This window comes from Protopterus annectens, chromosome 3.part1 (assembly GCF_019279795.1).
Source record: "Protopterus annectens isolate FY-2018-M chromosome 3.part1, PAN1.0, whole genome shotgun sequence".
In the NCBI taxonomy this organism is placed as follows: domain Eukaryota; kingdom Metazoa; phylum Chordata; order Ceratodontiformes; family Protopteridae; genus Protopterus; species Protopterus annectens.
Window position 1 is genome coordinate 1106842824 of NC_056732.1, and position 16245 is coordinate 1106859068.

The window sequence follows — 16245 nt, forward strand, 5'->3', positions numbered from 1 at the left end:
AATGGTGAGGATGCAGGGAGTAGAGATGGGGAAGGTGGATGAGATTAAGTACTTGGGATCAACAGTTCAGAGTAATGGTGAGTGTGGAAGAGAGGTGAAGAAGAGAGTACAGGCAGGATGGAGTGGGTGGAGAAGAGTGTCAGGCATGATTTGTGACAGACAAGTACCAGTAAGAGTGAAAGGGAAGGTCTACAAGAGGGTAGTGAGAACAGCTATGTTATATGGGTTGGAGACAGTGGCACTGACAAAAAGGCAGGAGTCAGAGCTTGACGTGGCAGAGTTGAAGATGTTAAGATTTGCACTGGGTGTGACGAGGATGGACAGGATTAGGAATAAGTATATTAGAGGGTCAGCCCAGATTGCAAGGTTTGGAGACAAAGCCTGAGAGGCAAGATTATGCTGGTTTGGATGTGTGCTGAGGAGGGAAGCAGAGTACATTGGGAAAAAGATGCTAAGGATGAAGCTGCCAGGTAACAGAAAAAGAGGGAAGCCTAAGATAAGGTTCATGGATGTAGTGAGAGAGGACATGCAGGTGGTTGGTGTGACAGAGCAAGATACAGAGGACAGGAAGAAATGGAAACAGTTGATCTGCTGTGGCGACCCCTAACGGGAGCAGCCGAAAGAAGTAGTCATCAGTGGAAAAGGTCAAGGTCATATTAAGTTCCTCGAGGGTGTCTTTCTGCTTTCTACTCCTTGGCTGTCCCAAGCTTTCAATTATGGGGTCCAGGATGTTCTTAATGAGTTTTATGTTGTACCCTCTAAGAAATCTTTTTCAAGATTGATGATGTTGACCGGACCTATGAAAGAAGACTGGGCCTTGTGGGTTTTTTGAAAGAGTTTGTTTGTGAGCTCATCCACTTTCATTGCAACTTGGTGAAAAATTGAGAAAGTCTGTAGATTTCCAAATGCAATCAAGAACTATAGAATCTTTATATAGGCATCTGTAGCCTTCTCGATGGAACACTTGCATCAATATCAGTCACCAGGATGCCACCACCTTTGTCAGCCTTCATAATTGTCCTCTTTCTGTTCTGGCAAAGATTTTTCAATATTTTGATTTCACTGGGGTTGAGGTTGAAGAATCTTCTTTTTGGTGGTTTTGTGACTGTTTTTCTTATTTTGGCCTCACATCTGGATTTTCAGGTTTACATTTGACACAGAACATTTTAAGTCGATTACAGATTGGACCATATCCGAATGATTCCAGACCTTGTTACCTGGCTGTGGTTTTGTTTTGTGTCTGGTCTGGAAGGGTGTCGGGGAGGGGAGAGAGATTTTATGTGTTTTTTTTTCCCTTGCTATGATCTGTCTCTGCTTTGGTTGTTTTGGGAGCCTGTGATGAGCATCTGAGGTCTTGGTGATGGAAGTCTTATGCAGTCTGGGTGAATCCGCTCCATACAAGAACAAAGGACATTGCCAAAATTCCCAACAGGACATAAATGCCATCAGGTCCTTACCAGGCTGGCTACAGAGATGGTTGGAAAGTGCAAATCCATGGCTTCATATGCTTATTACTGTGGACTGTAGGGGGAGTTGCACCTATGAGGTTTGTAGTTGATTTACTAGACATGCTACAGGTGTAGGTAAAGTGGCAGATTCTAGTTCATCCTGATTCCTGAAATGAAACACTTCTAAAATTGGTTGAGGATGCTGTTGCAGCTACACCTGAAATGTGAGTTAACATATTTCCATGTCTTTTTTTGCATGTGCCATAACAGAAGGCAATACAAAATCATCCAAACACTTTGAAAATGTTTGTTTTCTAACCATTAGGGTTTGTTTTTATTTCACAAAACAGGTAAGGAGTTGAGCTACTATACTAATTAAATTAATCTGTCTGGTATGCGAACATCCAGGTTAGGTACAGATATAACTTATTAACAAGATAAATGAATCATCGGACTGGCTATAAGGTACAAAAGCAAAAGAAAGCTCAGAGGATGATTTACAAGGGCAGGCCCTTCTACAAAATAATGTAACCTGAATGGAAAATGTCTAACTGCATGCAAAGAATGACGTTTATACAATGATGGGATAATGTACTATATTTATGGACCTATAGTATGCAAAAAAATTTACAAAGACTGGGTCTGTAGGTAAGTTCATCTACAACAGCAGCAATAATGAGTATATAAGTATGTAATACTAAGCACCTAAAGTTCACATGTAGGTGACTGCTATACTGAAAAAGAGAAAAACTCTGGATACAACTAATACAAATGAAGAACTCTAATGTGAGATACAGACAGCACAGCAAACATAGTGCAAACTGATTCCTGATGGCAATAATGGGAAAAGTGTCATGTCCAAGGCCTAAGCAGATTGGTATCCACAAGACAGTTCTGACAGACTTTCAGAATGGAAAGTTGTCATGCATATCCTACAAGCATTAGAGCTAAATATCTTGACTATGAAACATCTGAGGTGAAAAAGCAAACATTCATGACTAGTACCTGAATAACATCCTGAAGTAAAAACACATTTTTTTCTGTTCACCAGAATGAATTATTCTAATAAGCTGAGCATGGTTTACATCTAACTGAATGCATTACCTTTGCAAGTGAAGTAAAACACTGTTCATGATGTACTCACCAAACATCCATACATCACTAGCTGAGGTAAAACGTCTAAAGTTAATTGACTCTGGGGCCATCCATTTGATTGGCAGTTTCCCTTTGGAGGCTACAAGACAAAAACAAGAGGCACTGCAGTTTGTGTTCAGGTAGAGTCACTTTAAAATGCCAACATATATTTTTCATATTAAAATCACTTTGGTCAGTCAAAACAGCTATATTCTCCTTCACAAACTGAAAAGTCTGAGGGGTAGAATAACTACATCTATCTAAAAGATTTCAACAAGCTCTCACAATGGCTTCCACTGTAAACTGATAAGCACAGAAAGAAATCTCTTCTCACTATGATCAAGGCGCTGTTCACCTTAGAGAGTTGTTAATGCCCTATTCCCCAGCTCATCATGGTAGCTCATTTGGTCTACTGGGGAAGGGCTGCTCCACTGACACATTCGTAATCTATGGGCTAGCATTTATTTATTTTTGTATTTGTTAACTGGGTTAGTCTATCTGGGTTCTTAGAAGCCCATTTTCAGCAGATACCCGAAGAGAAAAGCTCCCAAAAAAAAAAAAAGTTTTAAGTAAACAAATAGTAAGAACAAAGATAAACACAGATCGCATTTTAAGTATACATACTTCTGAAGTAATTAAATAACATGCAATAAAGGAATATACAGAATGGATGGAAATACAATACAATACATATATGGAAATTTTCACGTAGTATGGCAAGAAACTAAGCAGAAATATGGTAAGACTAAGGTCAATGCATTGCTGAATCAAGGTACTAGGCATGAAGTAAGTAAATATACAGATAAAGTTGTGTGAACTTTGGAAGTTAATAAATAAATTAAAGAACAGTAATAAAGGATTATGGGAATTAAGTGTAACATGAGCTAACTAGTATGGAATATGACAGAAAAAAAATGTGTAGGTAGTAGTAAGAGAGAGGTAGAAGTGATACTGTTAAGTTAGGTTATCCCTGAATGTTTCTTGGGTATTAGTTTAGAGGATGAACATATCCAATTTGATAGGAAAAAAGATTTGAGCTGTTTCTTGAAGGCATTTTTGTCTTTAAGTAGGGCTAAAGGGAGTGTGTTCCTATGTTTTGCAACTGAGTGACAGAGTATTTTCCCAAAGGTTTTGTTTGGCTTATGAACTTCAAGAAAGTATTGATTAGTACTTCTTAGTGGACGATAAGGAGTATAAAGTGTCACAGAATTTGCAAGGGATGGGCAGGATTTAGAATTGTTTAGTATATTGTGGGCTATAAGGAGTTGGGATTGAGGCAGTAAGTTAGAAAATTCAGGCCAGTGTAAAGCCTTTAATGAGAGACAGTGATGGGATTTGTAAGGCTGATTTGCAGCAAATCTGGCTACTTTGTTATATATGATTTCTAGACTGGATATTAGGTTACTCTGTAGATGGGTAAGAATAGGTGAAGCATAGAGAAGGGATGGTAGAAGCAGGCATTGGGCAAGGGATGGCCTGGATGCACAGGGAAGAAAGTTTTTGTGACGGTAAAGCAGACCTAGTTTTTGGTGTTTTTTTTTTTTTATTGAGCTATGAATGTGATGGTTGAATTTAAGTTCATCATCAATTATTGCTCCAAGGAGTTTTGTTTGGGTGTCAACATAAATTTTAGTTCCATTAAGGGATGTTACGGAAAAGTTCTGTTTTACATGTTCCACATTTTTAATTTATGTCCATGAATAAAATACCCTAGGGAAGCCAAGAACAAATGGATGACCAGGTAGGCTGCCTTAATTAAGGTACGGTGGGATGTTGGTGAAGAAGCTGGGCTACTATGGTTCATTTATATATATATTTTTTGTCTTTCATGTTTTCTACAATGGTTCAGTATTACTGTTTTTTTTGGGTCTTTCTAGCTTTTCAGGTTACATATCAGTGCCTTTTTAGATTGTTTTTTTAATTAACAGCCCTCATTCAGTTCCATATCTTAATACATTAGTTTCTATTGATATCCATTATCTAAGAATTTTTCACTATTTTGTTTCTCTTTTTAGTTTCTGTATCTCATTTTTTGGATATCTAACCTGGTTCTTATTTTTTGGTCGTATTTTATGGTTTTCTAGCCTGTTTCTTATTTTACATGCATGTTATTTTACATATATGTTGTTGCTATTTCTCTAGTACGCTCGGCCTTGCTTATTATGCTCTTTTAGGTCATCCACCATCCTGACGAAGATTTCGAAAAGTGTAGCCTAACAATGTATTTTACCAGCAAGGGTTGACTTTTTTTCCAGCAAGACTATTTTTAGTTAACTACATTTTTTTAGCTAATTTTAGCTAATCTCCGAACTTCACTACTGTATGTTTAGAGTGATTCTACTAACCACGTATGAGCTGGCTCAGGGTATCTAACCTATCAGATTGTATGGTGTGATGTGAAGTTGTCGTGCCCAATCACAATAAAGGTTTTTTTCACCCACACTTGATTGGCTCCCACTGACACACCCCCAGGTACTCTTATAAAAGGAAATCCTCAGGATCACTCTTTCCATTAAGGGACTATGCTTTGATGGTGATTGTACTTCTGGTACTTTTTACTTCAATAAAGTATGATTTTCTAGAATCTGAACTTCGACTACGTTGATTTTTTGCCACCACGGCGAGCAGAGCTCCTTAGCTGAGCCACATTTACATTGTTTTGCCTGTTTTTTCTGTGTGTTTCATCTCTGATTTCTAGCTGCCACACTAGCGGTTCCTCTCACCAGGCGACCTGACCAGCCGGAACTACGACCTGTATACAAAGCCTTTCTAAAGGCTTTACTCAGCCTTCAACCACAAGTGCTCAGGTACGCACAAGCCTTTCTCAAGGCTTTACCGGTAGCCCAGCTTCTTCACAGACATCCCATCGTACCTTAATTAAGGCAGCCTACCTGGTCATCCATTTGTTCTTGGCTTCCATAGGGTATTTGTGGACATTTTTCCTCCTCTGCATAGGAGCTTGAATGCCCAGGTGCCACAGACAAACATTTTTCTGCTGCACATTTTTAATTTAGGAAAAGCAGTAGCTTAGTTTTGCTTCCATTTAGCAGGAGTTGGTTGGATTGTAGTTAGTTTTCAACTGAGTGGAGTGAGACTTATGTAAGGGATTGAAGGTTTTCTATGTTGCCAGCAGAGCTGATGATGGTCGAGTCATCAGCATACTGAATAAGATTGGACTGGGGGCAGGATGAGAAAAGGTCATTGGTAAATACATTGAAGAGGAGAGGGCCCAATATTGATTCTTGTGGGACCCCTGTCCTGCTAGAAAGGGGGAGTAGGAAGAGTTCCATTTAACAGCCTGGTGTCTATTAGTGAGGTAATCACAGAACCAGGAGGTGGTGGAGTTTGAGAAGCCTAGGTTGGAGAGTTTATGGTGAAGTATGGTATGAGATACGGTATTGTATGCTTTCAACAGGTCCAGAAAGAGGGATGATGCTATTTTGCTATTATCCCTGACTTGAGCAATGTTATTAGTAAAGGATATAAGAGCAGTAGCTGTGCTATGTGTGGGGCAGAAACCATGATGAGTTGGTGTGAGTAGATTTTCGTGTAGCAGATGATTAAGTACTTGCTTACGGATACACTTTTCCAGTATTTTGGAGAGAGGATACGGTATGACAATTGGTCTGAAATTGGTTGGCTAAGTGGAGTTTCCTCCTTTATGAAGAGGTACTATAAAAAAATTTCTTCCAAATTTCAGGGACTTTGACTTCTTTTATGGATCTATTAATCAGGATAGATATGGGGTAACCTGGAGATGTAGCTGCATGTTTAAGGAATAATGGAGGAAGGTTATCAGCTGAGGGTGAACCAGGTTTTAGTTTAGTTAAGAGCAACTTGATATAAGAGGTGGGAACAGGTTATAGTGAGAATGAGAGGGGTGAGAGAGGTGAATCAGAGGTGGATGAAGATGTATTGAAAAAGGTGCGGGTGGAGAAGTTAGTTACAGTTAAGTTTTCAATGGTTTCAATGAAGAACTTATTAAAGAGGGTTGCTATTTCCAGAGGAGTCTTGTCAGAATAAGGTGTGGGTGGGGTAGGAGTACCAGGTGAGAGAAGTTTAGAGTTCCAGAATTTTTTAGGATTACAGTAGGGATTAAGTGAGGATTGGTAATAGTTTTTTTTATCAAGATTGATTTGTTTCTTAGCTTTGTTTCTAAGTTCCCTGTAAGAGATAAGGTTGGAAGAAGTATTATTGCCTTTCCAAGTTTTCCAAGCTTTATCTCTGGTCTTCATGAGTGTAAGGATAGTTTTAGTTAGCCATGGGGCATATCTGAATTTGATGCAAGTTTTCCTAGTAGGGGCAAGGGAGTTGAGGATGGATAGAAAGGCGTTGTTGAAATGTAGGACTGCTTCATCGAGAGTGAGATTAGAGAGAAAGGACCAGTTTATAGTAGAGAGGAGGTGATTTAGTGAGTCAGGAGAATAGCTAGACTGATCACGGGTCACCTTATATTGCTGTGCTTTATGCAGGTGTTCAGAGTTTCTGTGACCTAGTAAAGGGAGGTGGTCACCTAATGTGTCTGGTGGAGTGGTTGGATTATGGTAATGTTGGGGATGAGACACTAGTATCAAGTCAATAAGTGAACCAGTAGAGACAAATTTATGAAGGTGGGTAGGCAAAGAGATTAGCTGTGTGAATCCATACGGGTTGAGAGAGGTAGAAGGTGATTCTTTATTGATATGCAGCCAGTCAATATTGACATCTCCTAATATGATGCTTTCATAAGGGATAGTTTTAGTTATCCAGGATAGAAAGTGTTCTAAAATGGGGACATTATTTCCAGGGATATAAATTGATGCACTGGCAAGTTTTTTATGGTGGCTAAGTTTAAAGTCAGCAAAAATTATCTCAGCTGGGAGAAAGTCAGATATGGGAAAAGAGATAGTTAGTTAGAATACATGATTGCGACTCCCCCTCCTCTTTTTGAAAGTCTATCATGCCTGAGGATATTGTAGCTAGGGGGAAGAATTTCAGAATTAATAATACTTGGTTTTAACCAGGTTTCGCACAAGGCAAGTATGTTTGGGTTATGTTGAGTGATCCAAGCATGAAGTGTGTTTTTTTTAACTACACTTTGAATATTTATAGATGAGAGGATGAGTCTTTTTTGTGGAATAGTATTAGTAATGTATGATGGAGAGGTGGAAGAGAGCACAAAGGTGGTAGTGGTACTGAAAGTATTTTGTGGAGAATTGTTAGGTTCTGGGTTGGGGTGGATGTCTCCTGATAGTAACAGGTTGGATAATATGAAACTGATTATTGGAGAGAATGGGTGCATGTGTGGATATTTGTTTTTTGTGGACGACGTGCTGTTTAGATGTAAGGAAGTATTATTTGTGGCAATAACAGTGAAGTTAGATAGGGAAGGGGAAATGTGAGTAAGGGTAGATGTGTTGTGGTTTGGAGATAAAGTGAGTGTGGATAATTTGGTGTGTATAACTGTAGTGCTTTGATAGCATGTGAGAACTGAGAGAAAGAGTAATGTAGTTGAAAGGAGAAGGAGAAATAGTATATTAAGAAGAGTAGGCATATTAGTAATTAGAGTAGTGTGAGATAGATGAGATTGTTAGTTCAGAGAGTGATGAAAGACTATAGGAATGGTGTAAGAGTGTGAGTCCTAAGGGGGTGGAGATTTAAAGAGGTGTGGGCGTGTTGTGTTGTATGATTGGCTAGTGAAGTGAGTGGAGGAGGTGCAGCTATGTATAAAGGAAATTGAGTCAGGGGTGGGTGGGAATGGGGGCAGGGTAGGGGAGCAAAGCGAGCCCGAGCGATAGCGAGGGAAAACGGAGCGGGCAGCACAAAACCAGATGGAGCTAGCCCAGGAAAATCAATCAGCCAGGTTACTTTAGGTATGGTAGTTTGCAGCACTTTTACTGTTTGTAAATAACTTCTGTGTCCCTGGGTTTGGTTATTAGCAAATGTGTAGGTTTTGCTCCAACTGGTTTCCCCACTCAAATAAACTTTTTAAGTTGCTTCCAGTAAGGAGTAACAGTCACAACCTGTGAGTTTGACTTATTTTAAAAATGCTCAGTGAGACCTAAACGCATCTGGTGACTGATTTAGAGTAATGCTGCCACCTAGTGGTATAGCTTGGAACCAAGTCTACACTGTGGGGGGGGGGGGGGTCGAGCCAGTTGTCTCTGCAAGTGTGCACTACCGTTACAGGAGATTAAAATCTTAAGGATATATCCACATTAGCTATGTGGAATGTTTGTTGCCTATATTAGTAAAAATAATTTATTCCTTCTGATGGTACGTACATTTACTCTTGAAACATTTACTCTCAAATGCTTAAGTTGATGCTTGCCTGCTTCAGGTTGCAATTGAGGGGACCTCCTGTGGGTGAAGCTAACTGTGGAAACTGCTCTGTAAGGGAATAGACAATATAAGAAATATTAAGTGGCTGAATGTAGTGCACTGGAGTTAGATATAACATGAGGAGTTAGTTACACATATCTAATACCTTGTAGCTACTATGTTGAGTTTCAGGCATTTAACATAAGTACAATGTTTGGCATTCAGTTAGCTTTTCTGTATGGTTGACATGTAACAAGGACAGCATTAATAACTTATACACAGTGGAGAGCCTTTCAAGAAATGAAAACCAAGTTTCCTTCATTCAAGCAAAAATATACTGGCTTTTAAATTACTTTCTTATAATACAGTAACAACTTTAGTAGCTATGCAAGTGCTATGCAAGTGCTTGCAGGATTCAGCTGTTGCCACACGCTATATGATATGGAACACTATACAAGACCAGGAAGTTTAGGGTCCTGGGATCCATAACGGATCTGACACTGCTGTATTTTCTAGCTATGGCTCCGAGCTCTATGTTCCTCTGCCTACACATAATGCCCCCAGTCTACCTTCTTCCTTCAGATCGAGTTTGCTGCCCAACATACAACAATTACCCGACCACCAAACTTATCCTTCAAGAGAAAAAGTAGCACAAGACCCCTTAAATCCTGGCATAAGCAAGGATCCCAACAGAAGAGGTCCAGAACAAGGGACATATAGCATCCTGAGGGATAAGATCAGGGGGAAGGAGGGGGGAGCAGTTGAAGACAAATGAAGTAGAACTACTCAGATGGAAAATTATGGTGAGTACATAACATCTTTATCTGAAGTAGTTCACTTCATTTGATCTGCAACCTATGGGACAGAGTCCCCAGCTACCTAATCCTTGGGAGGCCCTCATGGAAGGATATTCCAGAGCACCACAGAGCCAAAGGATGCTCTACTCCTAGAAACCAAATCCAGCTTATAGTGAGAAATAAAGGTGTGAGATGAGGCCCAAGTAGCAGCTGAACAAATATCATCCAAGGAGACCCCTAGACCAAAAAGTGGCAGACATAGCCATGGATTGGGTCGAATGAGCCTTCACTTTTCCTGAAAGAGACAAACCTCTACCTGAGTAAACCCGGGCAATGCATAGAGAAACCAAGCAAGCAATAGTCACTTTTGAAACAGGTTTGCCTAAAAAGGACTTGGCGCAGGACACAAAAAGTTGATTAGACTTGCAGAAGGACGTAGTCCTGTGTAAATAAAATCTCAACTGCCTGTGAACATCCAACAAATGTAATTTGTGTTCCCCTTTGTTCTGATAGGTCAGAAAAAAAAACCTGGCAAATTAATAGTCTGATTGATATTAGCCTCTGTAGGCTACCTTAGGAAGAAAGGACAGATTAGTATGTAGTGAGACTCTATGCTTGTGAAAGATCATATAAGAGACTTTGATAGAAAGAGCTTGGATTTCAGACACCTTTCTAGCGGATGTAATGCAACCAAAAAGGCAGTTTTCCGGGTCAAAAACTGCAGACCTACAGAAGCCGCAGGTTCAAAGGGAGGGGAGACCAACGCCTGCAACAACAAAGTGAGGTCCCATGGAGGAATGCGATCCTTGAATGGAGGTCTGAGGAGAAAGACACCTTTGAGAATGGATTTACAAAGCTTCGAAGAAACTAATGAAGACATATCCACCCCAGCATGAAAATTAGAAATCGCAGCTGCTGGGAGTGATGCAGTGAAAGGATTCAAAGACCTCTGAATGGCCCACATTGAAAAACGTTTCCATTTACTATGATAAACTTTCCTGGTGGACGATTTATGAGCTGCCACCAGAATGGATTTAATGGGAGAAGATGGACCGAGAGTCCTAAGAATCATGGGAACGGCAGCAGCCAAGCAGTGAGCTTCAGACTTTCCAGATCTGGGTGAGGAATCCCTGAGGGATGTGAGAGCAGATCCGGGACCAGATCCAAGATCCATGGTGGAACAACTATGTGAGACCAGAGTAAGGGGAACCAAACCTGATGAGGGCAGAATGGGGCTATGAGGATCACAGTGCTCCCCAGCCTTCAGACTTTCTGGAGAAACTTCAACATGAGGGGAAGAGGGGGATAAGCATAAAGAAGCTCGGGAGGCCAAGCATGAATCAGAGCATCTCTGGGGACTTCCCCCGGAAGGGGGGGGGGGTCACAGAGTGAAAAACTCGCTGCATTTTGCATTGGAAGGAGATGCAAAGACATCACACCAAGGACGACTCCACTCTAGAAACATCTGTTCTGCTACTGATGGTTTCAGAGATCACTCATAAGCCATCAGGATGGATCTGCTGAGCCTGTCCACTTAAGATGTTGGGCCGTCCCGGGATGTGAGTTGCCACCAGAAAATGGCCGGTGGAGATCGCCCATTCCCACACTCTCATGGCCTCTCAGCATAATGGTTAAGATCTAGTTCCCCCCGTTTGTTGATATACCACACTACTGACATGTTGTCTGTCTGAATTGCAATCATTCCCAGAGGAAGATGAGCATTTAGGGCTTGCAATGCGAGAAGAACTGCTCTCATCTCTAGGACGTTGATGTGCAAAAGGGTCTCGTGAGGGGACCACGTGCCTTGGACTGTCCTTCCCGAGCAATGCCCCCCCCCCACACACACAGGGAGGCGTCCATGGTTTGGGGCAGAGGAGGATGAAAAGGACGTCCCTTGTGGAGGTCCGGAGACTGAATCCACCACTGAATGGAGCTTTTGCATGCTTTTGAGAACATCACTGGAAAGGACAAAGGGAGGTCTAACAGAGACCACTGTACCACTAAAGTCCACTGTAGAACCCTCATGTGAAGGCATGCCATGGGGAGAAGATTTATTGTGGCTGCCATAGAACCTAAAGCTCTTAATGTTTTGGCTGTGGGTGAGTGGGTCTGTAAAACATGCAACACATGTACCTCAGGGTGCGTATCCTGTCTGAGGTGAGGAACACTATAGATTGTGCCGTGTCCAGCTGTGCCCCAATGAACTCTAAAACCTGAACTGGGTGAAGAGCTGATTTGTTCAGATTGATAGTAATGCCCAACTTGTCGGCTAACAGAAGGAAGGAGTCCCTGGCTTGACAAAGTAGATGCTCTGAAGGGGCGGTAAAGAGCCAACCGTCCGGGTACAGAAAGGCCTAAATGCCCTGAAGCCTCAGGTGAGCCTCTACCACTGCTATTACCATTGAATGCTCAGGGAGCTGTTGTGAGACCGAAGGGGAGGGCTCAAAATTGGTAATGATTGGCTCCCAGCCAGAAGCAAAGGAACCTCCAAGAGTGCCTGTGCAATTTGATGTGACAGTATGAATCCTGGAGATCTATCGAGCACATCCAATCTTTTTCCTGCAAAAAAGGCAGAACGGATTGGATCGTGACCATCTGGAATTTTGTCTCGGTTACTGACAGGTTCAACTTGGACAGATCCAAAATTGGTCTAAGGTCCCCCGTCTTTTTTGGCGCTAAAAAGAACTTGGAGTACAGCCCTGGATCCGGATTGGTCTTAAAGGACCAGTTGGATGACTTGTTTTCTTAGCAGTAATTGTATTTGTACTGCTGCTGCATCCCGCTGCATGGGTGGAATATTCGGGAGGGTTTTGTTGCGAGGGGGTAAGTCCTTGAAAGGGACAACATAGCCTCTGGATATGACTCGCAACACCCACTGATCTTTTTGGATGGGACTCCCATGCTAGTGGGTGGAGTGACAAACGATCCCCAACTGCCTCCAGAGACAGACAGCCAGGCAACCCTTCAGGATTGCTGCCTGGATTTGTGCGAGAAAGGATCTTGGGACCCAGAATTCCTAGGACCCCCCTCTGCCTCTAGGGCGGCATCTATCAAATCCCCCCTCTGCTTCTGGGGAAGGTGAGTCCAAAGCATCCCGGAAAAACACATGAGATTTGCGGAATCACATCATCTTCTTATCTCACTGGTTCCTGGAAAATGACCTCTGAGGTGGAGAGAAGCGGACTTCAACAGCAGACAGCGTCTTTCCGTCTTTCTCGCTCTGGACTAAAGTCTCTCTGACCGTCTTCCCAGAGAGGAAAGAGCCATCATAAGGGGCGCTGGTGAAAAACACCTTGAAGGGCTCCGAACATTGGCATAAATGGAGCCAGGCATAGTCCACATGGCAACGCCTGACCCTGCCGCCCGTGTGGCTCCCTCCATGGCATGGGAGAGCAAATGCATGGATGTATTGGCTACTGATTTGAGGGTGGCCATTCGTGCAAACTTCTTACTGTTTTCTGCTGACATTAGACATTAAACTTTACACAGCTGTACAAAGATCAGAGTGCAAACCTGCAGTAAATTATTAGGAAAAGTTTAGTTTCAAGATTGCTTTAATGACTAAGCTTTTCATATGAAAGAAAAATGGCATGAGGAAGTTGTTCACTTTCATTTAAACCAAACTCAGATAACAGGTATACTGATGACTTGGCACAACGGAGTGCACTAACTTTATTATTTTTTAGCCAAAAGTTATACCTAATATAACTTGGAAAATCTGTGACACAGTAAATCAACCAAATATTCCCAAATGCTAAAACAAACTAACATTTTGAATAGCAAATAAAGAGGAGACTGGACACTCACATTTATCCTAAACTTTGTCATGATTTGCTTTATCAGCACCATATTTTATGCAAGCAGTCTGGCATATGTCATGTGTCTTTAAATAACAAGTTATATATAATTCAGAGTTTATTACTCCTAGAGAGTGCAAGGCCAACCAATAACTTGAACAGTCATTATTTCAGTCTGTCCACAGCATGCACATGCTTGCCTTCATACATCTGCTTGCCTTAAACCAAATGTGGAAATGCATTCATCTGCTTAATGGCAGGAGGAGTACCTGGCTCCCCCATTCTGTTCTTGACTGATGTGCTTTCTGCATGAAGTCTACATGTTCTCCCTGGGTTCACGGGTGTTTTCACCATGTACTTGGCTTCTGCCCACATCCCAAAGACATGCTACAGGTGAAAATGGTGATCCTTCAAAATGCCTGCAGATATGCATGTGCAAGTGTGTGTGCACATGCACAAGTGTTTCCTGTGATGGATTAGCAATCCATCGAAAATTAGCTGCTTTGCTTTAACTTCTAATGAATGCCAGGAAAGACTATGGCTCTGTTTTGGCCCTCAAATCAATAAAACAGGTAACAAGTGCAGGAATGAACACACAAAATGAATGAAAAGATGGTAGGACACTTATTATATTTCTCACAGTGGCATAAGAAGATCTGAATGCAAATTAAATGCATTTCACATTCCAAACTTCAGGACTATTAAAAACAGAAACAGTATGCTTTTTCTTAAAAACTCAACATAAACGGAAGTTATGTACTTACCATAACACTGGATCCTTTTTCATCCAAATCTGTCCAATAAGACAGCTGGGTACTGAACCACTTGGATCTGATCCAACCATAAGCCATTAAGTCACTGCTCTGGTGCATCAGGTGCCTTCAAATTTTTTTTCATTATATCCTGTGATTCTCTCTTCAAATTTAGTTTGCTGCCTTGTGTCTAAATGTGCAGGAATATTTAAAATATAGTGACACATATTAGAAATGATTTGTAATCTGAGGACTTCCAAGATAGCTGCACATTGGGTAACAGCTTAATTTCTACTCTGCCAGTGTTAAAACAGAAACTCAGAAAAAATGACCAGTAAACCTGTCTTTCTGTGTAAATTTCAGTAACTGGCTAGTAAGTGCACTGCCTAGATGCCAGCAAAAAAGAATCTGAAAAAAAATAAAATCACAAAAAGTGAGAAAACACTGACTGGGAAGAATTCTACAACTGTTCAGCAAAAAGCAGTGCAAGCTCCAGTTTTAGTGCAATACAAGACTTCCAATAATCTAGACGAAAAATAAGTCAAATGTACTACGAGCTGATTAAAAATACATGAAACACTGAAGGAGTACATCAACTCAAACAACAAAATGTTGGAAAAAAGGAAGAAACCTTAAACTGATATTCAGATGAGGTGATTAATCTGCAAAAATCACAGGCTGAGATAAAGAAAATGCTGGCTGAGTATGAGAATGATCAAGAAAAGACATTAAAAAAAATAATAGAATTAGAAGACAGAAGTTTTTCTCATGTACCAGAGAAACTGGAAGGAACAGACTGCATTCATTTTATGAAAGCACAAATAAGAATGGACTGGTATTCCGCAGCACGAGTTCTTAAACTGAAAGGACACATTCTGTGTATGCTCCAAACCTGGCCATGAGACAGCAACCTAGAACTTTAATAATAAAGATGCAATCTTACCAACAGAAACAGTTGATTCTGACCAAACTCTGGCAGGAGGACTAAGTACTAAAAGTGAAAGACAATAGAGTGTTTGTGAAAAATGACCACTCACTGTACACCAGACAGTAGAGGACTAAATTAATTCCAGTAAATCAGAGAAGGTTAAAAATCAGGCATGAAATTCAAGCTGCTGTATCAAGTTATTTTCAGAATAGTTTTTCCTGAAGAGTAAATTTTTTTTTAATGCAGAACATGCTTAGGAGAAAATACAAAAGTTTATCGAACAAAAAGTGAGCTATCAAACAGAAGGATATTCTGCTTCTTGTTCTTCTGGTAATAAGCACCATTAGAGAGACTGTGCCATTGAAACCTTCTTCAATGTTTCAAAGGAAAATCCTTGAGAGACAAAAAAAAAAAAAACACACACGAGTTGATTAGAAGAAGTGGGAGTATGTTGGAAATGAAATGGAGACTAGATTTGGGAGATGGAAATCAACAAGAAGAAAACTATCAACTTGGAAACTGACAAATAAATGTGATATTACAAAGCATTAATTGTATTTGTGAATCAAGTCAGAACAAGAAAATCTGGAAATATTGGACTTCTTTGACATTGTTAAACTTGTGGGCACTTCAAAGCATATGCCCTACTTCATGTCATTAATGTTTGGAAGAACACTTGAGAGAGGGGAAGAGGAAGGAACGAGTTAACAGCAAGTAAAACAGAATTTGTTCTTAACAGTAGTATTTTTATAATGCATGTCATAACCTGCATGCTATAAAGTAACACTTTCCTGGTTATTTTCAAGTGTAATACAGATACATGACATAACCTGCATGCTATAAAATAAAGCTGTCTTGGCTATTTTGTAGTGTAATACAGATGCTAAAGTAAACGTCCCCACCCCTTTTCCTCCTCCTATCTTTCATCTTGTCCAGTTTTAAGAAATGTAGGCAATGCAATGTAAAAAAGTAGAGAATTCTGGACAAAAGAGCATGATAGAAGAAACATTTATATGATTTTTAATACTCCTGCATAGGCAAATGGCTGTATTAAGGCCCTTGGCTTGATCTAGCAACAAGTTTTAAGGG

At 40.7% G+C, this 16245-nt stretch overlaps 1 protein-coding gene across 11 annotated transcripts in view; it reads right to left on the minus strand.

Annotated features, from left to right (window-relative positions):
• The window catches only part of PTK2 (protein tyrosine kinase 2), a 4250095-nt gene that overhangs the window by 947818 nt on the left and 3286032 nt on the right, over window positions 1-16245 (minus strand). For all 11 annotated transcript variants that reach the window (XM_044067250.1, XM_044067257.1, XM_044067247.1 and 8 more), the window contains one exon: window positions 2593-2682. In XM_044067250.1, coding sequence (XP_043923185.1) covers window positions 2593-2682 — 90 coding nt within the window. The remainder of the gene's footprint in view (window positions 1-2592; window positions 2683-16245) is intronic.